Raw genomic sequence first — 13,218 nt, 5'->3', positions numbered from 1 at the left:
TCAATTATCAAAGTTGTGGTGCTCCCAAAAATGTTGTATCTATTCACCAATATGCCAGTTTGATTGCCTGCTGTATTTTTCAAGCACTGGCAAGAAACTCTTTGTCATATGGATGGGGAGGTAACAGTGGTGGCTCCTCGGTTTGGGTGGAGGAGCGTTGCCTCTCCACCAGCAGCGGCAGGTTTATTATTGTTTTCTTTAAAAGGGGCTGGGCCACGGGGGTGACGTGCACTGAAGGGGAGTGCTCAGCACTCCCTCTTCACAGCGCATGTGTGTTAGGCTGGCCATCTCAGGCCAGCCAAACACACATGCACTGTTGGCTCTCTTCAGCCCAGAAACACAGTTGTTGGGCTAAAGAGAGCCTGCACAGGCTCCCAGTCTGCCTGAGAGCACCCTTGCTGGGCGCTCCCAGCTAATCCTGACACTGCTTTGAGCAGTGTCAGTATTGGCACAGGGCAGGCTGGGAGCCTGTGCCTGCAGAGGCAGAGGAGTGTCGAGGGACAGTGGAGCAGCGGAGGAGGTAAGTGGTTTTTAAAAAAATTACATTTAATGTTTATTCCCTCCTGCCTCCCGCCCCTCCTCGCCCCGCCCCTTCCACGGCCCTTGAACCGCTACTGGGAGGCAAGCAGCCACACGTGACATTAGATGTCCTGACGGAGTCCCTGAGCGCTGGCAGCTTGGCAGTTCCAGACTTTCAATTTACTACCTAGTGGCACAAGCACATTATGTTAACTATTGGCTTCCTGGTATTGATACACCAATCTACACTCAAATCGAATGCACCATGACACGCCCTAAGCCACATCTGGCTATGACTTGCTGACACCCGTCTGTTTACGAGTGACATGGATGGTGTTAGCATGGTCAACTGAGCACGGTAGATTCTGTCCAAGCAGGTAGGTTGTCCACTACCATACTCCTCACTCCTGCCTATACATTTCAATCTTTTGCTCTCATCCAAGCTCAAAAAACTGGTGGCACAAATTTTAAATGCAGCAAATATTGACACTTTGAGACACCTCTTCCCTAATGCATAATTTTGTTCCCTCTTTACATTTCAAACCGTGTTGGTTTCTCCTCTTTGACAGTGTAATTTAAGTACTGACTATGATCTGCCACCTGAAACTCCTTTCTGGACCCCCTCAGTCCACTGCCTGAAAATACGCACTACAGACATGCACTACTCTCACACACTACAGACAACAGGGGGACCTGGGCAGCTCTATTTCCTTTTCATATGCAGAAATGACTTTGAACTCTCTTAACAAATCATATAACAGTAGGTCAGAATAGGCGATCGTTCTGGGGGTCCTGATATCCGATAAATGCTAGTCTTACTGCTGTGCACAGGTTGGGATGCTCCTCTTACAAATTAACATAAGCTCATTCAATTTAAATGTCTACATCTACTATCCATTACCCCCGAACGTATAACTAAGTTTGACACAGATTCCAAGTTGAAATATGAAACATATGTTGTTATTAATGCTGAATTTCTACATACTGCTTTGAGCTGTCCCAAAGTTTTAAGATATTGAAACAAATTGACTTCCTGAGCGCAATGGTAGGTGCTACTTTGTCCTACCCCCTAGGCACTAGTGGGTGCACCTATAGACATGACCAAAAAGGAACACAACGGTTCACTTCAATAGCCCTCATAATGGCCAAAAGGAGAGTGGCTATGCACTGGATACAAAATGTAGTGCCCAAGTATGACTGCTGGATTCAAGACCTGATACATTGTATAGAAAGAGATGAAATGTATGCTCAGGAACTATACACAGTGACCTGCCCTAAAGATATCTGGGATGCATTTCAAACTTACCTCCAACAGTTAATACACAACATGTCTCATCACCTAATGGAAAATGCAACATCATCAGTAGCATAAGGCATCAATGTTCTTTTGAAATGGTTTAATGCTGCTCCATGTCTGTCAAAGGTGCACTGTGGTTGTGGCTTATGATCACAATATATATTCTGCAGATCCCACTTCATTGCAACAAATGCATGTCATGAATGCAACCACTGCAAATGTTTAATACAACTCTTTAAAGAGGTTGGACTCCCCAGGAACACGGGATCATATACACTTTCTGGGAAAGGCTGTGAACGAGCAATAGTGATTCCTCGGTTTCAGGAGCGCCTAAATCTAACATGAAGACAGTCAGAGTGCCATACATTAAAATCCATTGGACAGTTTCAACCATTTGCAGTGTTTCTAAAGATATCACTATTTTAGTTACCAACCCCTATTGGGAGCCATCCTTGGACTCTAGGCTGCCGGGGGCATGATGGTTTTTCAAATCTCACTGGTATAAACTGAAAATTAGTCTTGGCAGCCTCAAGTGATCCCCAGATCAAACAAAAGGTACCCGGAAGCCTTTCCGCAATGCATAGACTAATCTATGTTAATTGCATTTAGCATGTCTGGACTCAGCAAAAATGAAGGATGGGTACTGGCTACTTGGATTTCTTTTATCATTATCAAGACTTTTTACTTTAATTTGGCATCTTTTACTTCTGGAGTAGGATTACTATGGAGGTTAGAAATTTGAAGAGGCCAATTACAATTGATCTAGGTACTATCTTATTTTGTTTTCTGTGATTTTCAACTACCATATGCTCCGGGTCATTCCAAAGATGTGTTGGCCCTGGCCCTCTCTGCAAGGTCACACTCAACCATTTTGCTTCGTACCCTTCACTTTCTGCTGAATTTGTTTTTGTTGGCCTTAGGACTCTGTGCACTTTACCACATCTAACAAGTGCTAAAGTGCTTGTGCGCTCCCCCTAAAACATGGTGAAATTGATCTTTACCCAATTGGCATGTTTAATTTACTTGTAAGTCCCTTTTAGAGAGGAAAACCATATACTCAGGGCCTGTAAAAAAAAAATGCTATCAGTGAACCTGCAGTACTTTTTGTGTCACCCTCCTAAGTAGACTTCTAAAATTTGTCCCAGGCCTGCCATTGCAGCCTAAATGCAATGTCACACTGCCATGTCCACTCTGTAGTGTGCTTCACAGCCCTAAACTCCCATTGTATTACATATAAATCACCCCTAAGGTAAACCTAGGTAGCTCATAGTGTAAGGTGCTCTGTAACCAAAAAGTAGAACATGTACGTTTAAGGTTTATATGCCTTGGTAGTGAAAAACTCCCAAATTCGTTTTTCACTAATGTGAGGTCCATACCTCCCATACGATAACATTGGGAAGTCTTTATTACATTTAACAAGCAGTAATCCTAATTGAGAGGAGGTAGATGTGTTATGTTTGGTACCTGGAATTGTAATGATAAACCCTCTTTAATGGTAAAGTTGAGTGTTTCATTACAATTTTGAAAATGCCACTTTTACAAAGTTGGCATTTTCCCGTCCTTTGTGCCTGCAGTCTGGCCATAGCTGACAATTAGGCTTTGTGAATTCCACCCAAACTGTCACGTAACTGTGGGATTAGCAGACCCACAATGGGCCATCAACTGGCAGGATGGTGGGTTGGTGCTGAGCACAGCTCCACTTGCACCAGAATAAGCTGTTCCCTGTCTCCTCACAAAAAAGGCCTAACAACCCTGTATTTTCACTGCTGCCAACTTACAGCCAGGGCAGAGGAGTCAGGAAAGTCTAAGAACTTCAAAGAATCTTTCCAGAAACTTCTCCCACCTTCCAGAAGAAGGGTGCCAAGGTATAAAAATAGGACCTTCAGACCCACTTCTGGACCTGTGGAAGGACTCTCAGAGATCTACCTGCTGTTGTGACCTGCTGTCCTCTCTACCAGACTGCTTCTGTAGCTGAAAGGACCTCATTGCTGCCTGGAGCCTCCCTCAAGCCCACAGAGGCTAGTCCTGCTATTTAACCCTGCATTTCCACCTGCATCTAGGACTACCAGGAGTGACTTTAAGGGCTGGTTTGCTAGCCTCCTGCTCAGAGCAACAGGGACATAACATGCTCTTTCCATCGCACCTGGACCCAGCTTGAGTGAGTGCCAAATCCCCAAGTGGTCTCCATCTACTCCTGGATCCTTGGTTGTGATGCTAAAGGTGCCCAGATGGCCATTTCCCAAAATTGATGACAGAGACAAAACTTAGCCAAAACGTGCTCTGAGAACCAGGTGGAGACCATGACCAACCTGCACATCCATCTGCCTGAGGTGCATCACCTACTGGATTGACTTTGCGGCGCCTCCCGCTATGTTCTTCTCTGCAGCAACAAATCAGTTTCAGCAACCCTTCAACAAAAGGGTATCTGACCTCAGGAAACTATTCAGCTACAGATTTCTGCTTCATCCCACTGGAGATTTTCGACTTGCATTTCAAGACTAAGTCCAAAATTAAAAATCAGCACTACAGCTTTGCTCCAGGGCCATCTGAAGACAAAGTTCCCTTCTCGGACACTCCTATAGCCATGCCCCACTGAACCTTTACCTTCTCAGACATTTTTCACTTAAAATTATTTTAAGTCTGAAGGTAAGAACTGACTGGGCCCAATCCACTTCTTGCAGTTGGTTTTAACTTTCAACTTTGACCCAGTCTCGCACAATCAAATGTCTGTGGTTGAAGCTTTTATCTTTTATGCACTGATATGAACCTTAAACTTTAAAAAGTCTGGTTCTACTGAGAGGGTTTTTGTCATATTGGTATCAAATGATGTATTACAATTTACTATTTTTTCTAAATTGGTTTGAATTTGTTCTTGTGCTGCATTTTCACTTTATTACTATTTGTGTGACACATAAATACTTTATACACTGCTTCTGACTTAAGCCTGACTGCCTTTTATGCCAAGCTGTCTAGGTTTAAGCAAGGGCTAATTAAGTGACTTTCTATGGCTCAACCTACAAAGGATTATGGTTGTTTCTTGGCCAGGGCTCACACTCCAGTCAACCAACAGCTCAATTTCTCTCAACATGTATGTGGCTAACTTTCTGTTTTCTTGACAACTCCGGACATAACCATTATATGGACCTACTGTCAGGTAACACTGGCCTACTACTTCTTGTGAGAGATGATTGACCTAAGCCAGTCATGGAACTGGAACTCAAATTAGTCAATTGATTGTGGAATAGGACCAAAGCCATTATGATATTTTCTTGAATATCTCTTGAACAAGTACAGCTTGAGAATTGAGACTGGTATTAGTGATCTTCATATGTGTTGCATTTTAGTTCTAAGGTGCTTGATGATGTGACGTAAGATCGTTATATGGACAACTAAGTCGTGTGTGTGTGTGTGTGTCTGTGTGTGGGCATTTATAGCCCACGCTGTGAGGACTGGTTCCTCATAGCGTGGGTAAACACTGTCAGTTCCAGATAAACACTACCCTTGTGAAAACCGGTGCATTTTGAGGACCGGTCCCCGTAATATGTTTAGGTAGTTTCGAGCGAGTGCATCAAAAAAATAAAAGTGTAGCTATATTTGCCTTGGTCCGCTTTATACCCTTCACTACTATCAAAGCACGTGTGGAGTTAGAATAGTAAATATTCACTTCATTGCGGTCAATGGCCAGTCCTCATAAATATAGGTATGTCATGTCGCATGTGTGTGTGCTTGTGAGAGAGAGAGCGAGAGAGAATTGAGTTGTACTCTTCCTTACTCAAATGGCTCACCAACTGCCAATGAAGCAATAAGAACTAAAGACGTTTCAAAGTTTAACATTACTTACTGGTACAAGCCATGGAGGGAGGATCTTTCTCTGCCCGGAAGTAATTTCTTTCACAGATACAGTTTACTGATCCTTCTTCATATGTAGAGCTGTGAGGCGGGCACTTGGAACACTTCATGTTGCCAGAAAATGCTTTATAGAATCCGGGTTTGCAGGCTGAAAAACAAATTAGTAGATGAAGTAAACAAGTAGAATAAAAATGCCTACGCTTTACATTGATATGTATGTATACATTTGTACAGAAAAAAGGTAATTCAGCAGTAACGATAAAAAATTGTGTGGATTCTGAATTTGATAAATGTGACAGAAATAAGAATGGGCATCATTTGATGGCGGGGCAGTCTGCGGTTGTCCACTTTGGTAACGCTGAACCATGTTACATTAAAAGGAAAAACTCAGGAAATCAGACGACTTTGAGGGGGAAAAAATCAATGCTATAAAAAGAGCAAAAAATGCCACCAGCAGCGAAAACAACGTAATGGGGCAGAACACTATAAACTCTTTTATTCCTGGGGTATGGACGGCAGCAATGACATGCTCGCAATAGAGTTTGTTGTTCCCTAAATTATGTGAATTACGTCAATGTAATTTATTTTTTGCGCGGGCCTAGTTTGAATAGCAACCTCGAGAGGATCTCAGTTTATTCACTTCGTAACAGAAATATTCCTAGATTTTATTTGTGTCCCTTCCTAGTCTGAGTGGATTCCTGGATTTGAGGCTTTTAGACACATTTCATCCCCATTGCTTTTGTTAAACATCTTATGACCATCTACATAGGTGAAACTTAGGTCTTATTTGATGTTGAGTAATTTTTACTGAGCACGTGTGATGTGTTTTTAGGAGTGTTCAAAGTTTGCTCAATTTACTTTGGCGTAGTTATGTAAGCTTTTAGAAAAATTTCACACATTTATGCAGAACTGATCAACATATGAAACCATCACGTGGAGCTATATTTCAAAGTAAAAAGCATCCTTGTGTCTCTTTAGGACATGAGGGTGCATCTTGACCTTAAACAAAACACACAAAAACACATGCACTACAAACAGCAGCCGCTTGCGTTCTGTTCATTTGTGTTGTTCCTGTGCGCTTTTAGCTACATTTTTGCTGTTACTTGTATATAATTACTTGACATGGCATGAAAGCGTAATTTTGGGAATTTCTCGTAAAAAGTGGAAGGCAAAATTACCAAATTATGCACAATTATCCAGCAATAATGGATAGTTTGTCCTTGTCTAGTTTCCATCCGCATGCGCAGAACACAGCATTACCACCCTCATCGATTCCTCTCCTCAGCCTTAAACCAGGGGGCTCTACCATTAGCCCGATTTGCCTATTGTATTTCTATGTATTAAGCTCCCATTCTGACGTTGACATGATTTACATGTTTGGTAATACTACAAAAACAGGTCCCTTTCCATGTCTACAAATAACGACGGAAAAGCAGATTATAGGTAACAAATTCCTGCATATTTAAGATTTATTTGCATATTGGCAGCACCTGGGGCTGTGAAATGGTGTCAGCTCGCAGTTGCAGTGTGTTACATGGTTTTTCAGAACGTGTTGATTGGGTCGCATCTATTTAAAACAAGGTATTTTCAGAGAAATTATTTAAGCAAGTACATTTTCAAGTATGGCACAAAAATAAAAGTCCTAACACTTCTTAGGATGGAGGACAGAGGACAGGTGTTTTTCACTTTAGCCGTGAAAACTAAAGCTTCAAAAAGCTAATTAGATTGAGGAATAAAATATGTATTTATTTCTTTTAAATAGCTTTATATAGCACGAGTGTTTTTCATAATGGATACGAAGTATAAGAACATAGTTTTCGATTGCAACCAGTAACTTTTTCTGTTGAAACGGAATTCTCTTCTTAAAACTTTGTAAAAATCTTCGATAATTAATCCATTTTCTCATGAACAAAAAGACAACCCTTTGCACTCAATTTAACATATTTCTAAAGCAGTACAAGGCAACGCAGGCACACACACATACTAATCGGCTAGCCTCTGTTATTTTACAGTCCAGTCCAGTGAGTGCATCTGTCACTTAAGGTAGCCGGACTCTAATAGGCTGTTCCTTGAGAAATTGTTAAAAAAAAAAACAAAAAAAACTTGCCTGTGAAGCCCGCAGATCTATTATTAAAAGTGCAGCGTCTCTACCTTTGAGACATGCGATGTGATCAAATCAATGCTCAAACTCCCCAAACGTGTTCTGTCATTAGGGCTTGACAAACAAGTTGCTTATTGGCTTTATATTTATTTAGTTCTGTATTAATATATAGTCTTGTGCAGCGCCGATTTCAATCGATCAGAGCGCTGTACAGCCAGAAATCCAAAAGAAACAAAACGTCAGCAGGAATGAACGACCAAAATAAAATAATGACAGAAAGGAACAAGGCACCTTCATGCCAAAATAATCTCCGTTACCTGCAAGGTCTACAGGCCAGTCTCTCGGAGGCAAGATATACTTCTCCAGTGTGAGGTTCCTTTGCCTCAATATATTTATTGATTCTGCCATTCTTTACTTATATGCATAAATTATACTATAGCGCATCAGACCACAAGCGCTTTGTAAACCTGCACTTTGGTACTGTGAGGCTCAGACAATTCAGATCATCATTAGCAAGTTCAGCATTCTGTGGTTAATATTTGAACGAGAAACAAAACAAAACAGATCAAATTGGATACAACAATTAGAAAAAATATTATTTCTCCTTTTTATCCTTCAACTAAATAGGAATTTATACGAGTGTGTGTGTGTGTGTGTGTGGGGGGGGGGGGATATATCGCCACATAGACCTATAATAATTTGCCTGAGACATCCACTAACTTCACGCACTTCCAGGACAATTAGATCGTGCACCTTTTTTCTGCACCAAGGTGAATATAGAAGATTTCCTTGGTGATAACACTTTGTGCTTGCTGAGGTAGCACGTTTTCAGAGGATGAACCTCTGATTTTTCAAGTGAAATGTCCCTGCAACAATAAATTATTTTCGCACTTGTAATAGCATGAATTTCGCTTGCCCATCTGTGTGTTTTGGGGTATGTATGTATCTGTGTTTCTATTTGTGTGTTTGGATCTGTGTGTTTGACCTAATAGAGGTACAAAACTATGTAAATGTCAGTGTGAGCGTTAACATTTTTAGTGTGTGTTGTTTTCAGCGTTGGCACATGGCTATACGTTTGGAGGAAATGTTTGTGATTGGGAAGTGCATGCACATTATCGTACATTATTGACCTACATGACTCTCCCTATTCTATTTGTATGGGGTTTCGGACATTGACATTTAATTGTGTTGAAAAGATTGTGTTGGGAAGAATGTTCTTGTGACTGTGTTTTTGTTTGTATGTAGAGTGTCTTTGTTTTCCTTGGTGCATAAGTCGACTCTTTCCCAATGGTTTACCTTCTCCCTTCACTGGGCTGTCTGTCTTTTATCATTTTTTAGGTCTGACACGTGACAAAACGTTTGAGGCCAGATTTACAAGGCTCTTGCGCCCCTGAGCGCCACATTTGCAGAAAAAAATGTTCGGCAAATGGAACGCTAACAGCCATAGCACCTTATTTACAAGGTGGCACAAACTAGGCTTGCCCCACCTTGTAAACCCTTTGCGCCACATCCTGCATAGTATATGCACGATGTATGCAAAGGTGCCATTCCCTTGTTAGAGGGTCACTAAACATGGCACAATAGAATCTACAAGATTCCATTGCGCCATTTCTAGCATCATTTTTAACACCTGCTTAAAGCAGGTGTTAAAATGAGGCTCCCGTTAATTTCAATGGGCCTTTTAAGACTATATTGGATTAGCGTCATTTTTTTAACCTAATCCAGTATAGCTTTAAAATAGCACCCAAAAATGACGCTATTGCCCCTAACATGTGCCATGGTGCACCGTATTATAAATATGGCGCTACCATGGTGGTGTTAGGAGATGCAAGGGGACAGCAAGAAAAGTGACGCATCACTAGTGATGCACCACTTTCTTGTAAATATGGCCCTTTATTTTTCCAAGCGATACTTACAATTAAGTATATAACGAGTATACATACATATAATAGCTTTCAGTAAGTTACTGACCTGTTATTGTGGCATTCACTTTTTCCTTCCACCTACTGCATTATACAGCAAAGGACAACAGGTGAGTTCACTTCTGCCGTTGACTCCCCCAATTCTGAGTGATGGTTTTACCTCACGCATAATGTGCATAGGAGATTAAAAAGTGTGAAGGACTGGTAGGCCAATGTGCCCTTTTTTGCTTATTATTTTATTTTATTTTTTTGTATTAATATTGTGATGGCCGGTTAGCTCCCCTCGACACTGCTACTGGACTCTCACTAGCGGTTTCAGTCTGCTACATTCCAGCTGGGCACTGCAAGTGGCGCCCTTCCCTAAGTGCATTTTAAAACCATTTAAAGATGGTCTCCCGTTTGTTGGAGGAGTAAGCATCTTAATGCACAAGGAGCCATCTTTGAATCAGCTTTAAATCCATTCAGAGATGGCTACCCTTGTATCTGAATGTGTGCACATACCCATGGACAGGTAGACATTTTTTAATAGTTTTATTATGTACTGGTAAAAAAAAAACATTCAAAGATCACAGTTCTGGTATGCTCTAGTGCGTCCTAATGTATGCATGCATTCAAGTGGCCAGCTTTTAATGTTTTTCTATTGCCTTGTTTTCAGATAAATCCTTTAAGCATCCCTTTGATCCAATTACTATTATGTCCATCTTATTTTTTTGTCTTTGGAGTCTCCCTCCTATTTGTGATCTCTCCCACAGGCTCTAACCATTAGTCTATACTTTGTCTCTCTTCTAAATCACTCTGTCTTTAAATCCTCTCTCTCCTTTTCTTTGCTCTTAGTGCCTATGCGATTTCTCGCTGTTGCTCCATCCTTACTAATATCTGTTTCTGTGGAGTGTTCCTCTTTCATTCCTCTGTTTCTAAAGAAACTTTTTCTCCAATTTGCATTTTAGGTGTTTCTTGAGTCTGTCTTTTGGTTTATCTCTTATTGTTCTTTCTTTGGCATCTCTAACTCTTTCTCGTCTCTGTTTCATATCTCTCACTTCTGTGTCTCTGAGCTCTCTCTCTTGAGCACTCTCTCTACACCCCTAAGGCCTATCTCCCTCATACCTTTGTGTTTCTCATATAGAACTATTTTATCTTTGTAACTGAGGTATCTCTCACCACAAAATGAGTGGGCATCCTTTAATATTTTTGCCTTTCTTTTTCAGGGATGTCTCTCTCTTTTCAGTTTTGATGCCTTATGGGTCTCTTGAGGGGTTCTGTAGTGTGGTGTATCTGCTGTCTTTGCCTCTCCCTGCCTTTCTTACTTTGTGTCTGTTTCTGTGATATATCTTACCATTTCCTGTGTATTTGTGGACTCTCACTCTTAGCAATGTACCTCTGACACTCTTCCACTCTGTGTCACGGATTTAGCTCCCTCCCTCCCTCTCCTCTGTTTGAGTCTAAGCTATCCCTCTCATATCAACATTCTCTCAGTGACTAATAGGTTTCTATCCCAATTTCACTCTTTTTTTTCACTTGCATGCGTGCTCACACATACACCTCACTCTGTCCCTCCCCCTCTCTATTATTCTCCAGTCGCAGCTTGAAAGGCACAGAAGGGGTGGGGCAGCAAGTGGGGGGAACAAAAAATTAAATACAAAAATAAATAAACACTTACCTTTCTCACCGCCGCACCACTCCATCCGCTCCTCTGTTCTCGAGTGCAGGCACAGGCTCCCAGCCGGCCCTGTGGCCAATCCTGATGCTGCTCAAAGCAGTGCCAGGGTTGGTTGGGAGAGCCCAGCGAGGGCGCTCCCAGGTAGACTGGGAGCCTGTGCAGACTTTCTCCAGCCCAGCAACTTTGTTGCTGGGCTGGAGAGAGCCTACTGCGCATCTGTGTTTGGCCGGCCCGAGACAGCCAGCCAAACACTCATGGGCTCTGTGTGCTGTGCACTCCTCCTCACTGGCTCGTCACCCTGAGGCTCCACCCATTTACAAGGAAACAATAATAACCTCAATTTATTATAGTTTCCTTATAAAGATTTTACAGCTACCATTGCTGGCAGGCAGGCAACGCTCCTCTGCCCTAATGGAGGAGCCGTCCCTGTTATTCTATATTTCTCTCTCCCTCTCTCTTTCTCTATATCACACTCCCTCTCCTGGAGGATCAGTGGATGAAGTGAGAAGGGGCTTACAGAAATATTTGCCACAGCCGTACCTCTTAAGGAACTCAGCCCTTCTTCTTACAGCCCCCAGCTGTTGAGCTCCACCTTTGTGACGTGGAGAGTGGGTGGGACTGTAGAGTGGGGCTAGAACACACCTCTTCTACACCCTGAATCATTGCCCCTCAGGGGAAGGCCAAATTGGAAGCCCGAGCAGGACAACAAAAAGGGCTCAGGTTGGGAGATGTGAATAGCCTCCCTTATCCCTATCCTCTGTATGTTGCAGAAAACAACTGGGCATCTAGTGAAAACTGCTTTTAGATAGATAGCGTTAGAAATGGGGTTTTTGGTTGGCAGTCAGGTTACCCCTGTCCAAGCAAGGACCCTCACTCTAGTCAGGGTAAATCACACACAATCCAAATTATCCTGTGCCCACCCTCTGGTAGCATGGCACTGAGCAGTCAGACTTAACTTAGAAGGCAATGTGTAAAGTATCTGTGCAATAAATCATACAATAACCCAATATAGGACCACAAAAATACACCACACAGTGTTAAGATAAATATATAATATTTATCTGAATAAATGCAGGTCAAAACGATTAAAGTTGAAATAAGCAAATGTAGGGATATTACTGAAAGTGATAACAAGTGTCTTTATGAAATAAACAATTGTAGGGACATTACTGAAAGTGATATCAAGTGTCTTTAGAGTTCAAAGATTACTGTAAAAGCAATAAAAAGTGTCTTAAGTTCTCCTAGAAACAACAAGTGTCTCTTGCAGGGCAAAGTACCTGGTTTGTGTTGAAAACTCCTCGCAAGGGACCGCAGAGGAGGAGATGTGTGGAAAACGGTGACTGTGCATCGGTTTCGCCCCTTCGCACACAGACTTTCGTCGTTATTTTCCACGCGGTGGAAGACGTTGCTTCGATTTCTGGTGCGCCGACTTGGATCCTCTTCAGGTTGCGGGGTTTTCAGACGCCTCGGGGACAATGCGTGGAATCCTGGGCTTGCAGAGCGAAGTCACAGGGGCTGCGTTGATTCCGGTAGGCGATGCGTGGGATTTTCTTCAGCATAGCAGGCACTGCGTCGATTCCGTCAGGCGTCGTCGTTCTGAGTCGGCTTGCATCGATCCAGTAGGGCTGTGCGTTGAAGTTCTGGTCCCGTCGCTGGCGCTGCTTCGATCTTCTGTTGCGAAGTCAGGCTGCGTCGTTCCAGACTCGGTGTGCGGTGAAATTTTCACCGCGAACAGGCTGTGCGTCGTTCTTGGCAGGCGGTACGGCGAATTTTCGCCACACAGGGATTTCAGCTGCAGGAGAGAAGTCTTTTTGGCCCTGAGACTTCAGGGAACAGGAGGCAAGCTCCATCCAAGCCCTTGGAGAGCACTTCT

General features: G+C 42.5%; 1 protein-coding gene and 1 long non-coding RNA gene across 9 annotated transcripts in view; one reads left to right on the top strand and one right to left on the bottom strand.

Moving 5' to 3' along the window:
- Positions 1 to 13,218, bottom strand: part of EPHA3 (EPH receptor A3) — an 853,173-nt gene that overhangs the window by 418,249 nt on the left and 421,706 nt on the right. For all 6 annotated transcript variants that reach the window (XM_069204910.1, XM_069204911.1, XM_069204912.1 and 3 more), the window contains exon 4: positions 5,658 to 5,813. In XM_069204910.1, the coding sequence (XP_069061011.1) occupies positions 5,658 to 5,813 (156 nt within the window). The remainder of the gene's footprint in view (positions 1 to 5,657; positions 5,814 to 13,218) is intronic.
- Positions 1 to 13,218, top strand: part of LOC138250250 (uncharacterized) — a 75,275-nt gene that overhangs the window by 20,813 nt on the left and 41,244 nt on the right. The gene's annotated exons all lie outside the window — the stretch shown is intronic.

The sequence above is a fragment of the Pleurodeles waltl genome, chromosome 8 (genome assembly GCF_031143425.1).
Source record: "Pleurodeles waltl isolate 20211129_DDA chromosome 8, aPleWal1.hap1.20221129, whole genome shotgun sequence".
Lineage (NCBI taxonomy): Eukaryota > Metazoa > Chordata > Amphibia > Caudata > Salamandridae > Pleurodeles > Pleurodeles waltl.
The sequence above is the reverse complement of the archived record's forward strand: the minus strand, read 5'-3'. Positions and strand labels throughout refer to the sequence as shown.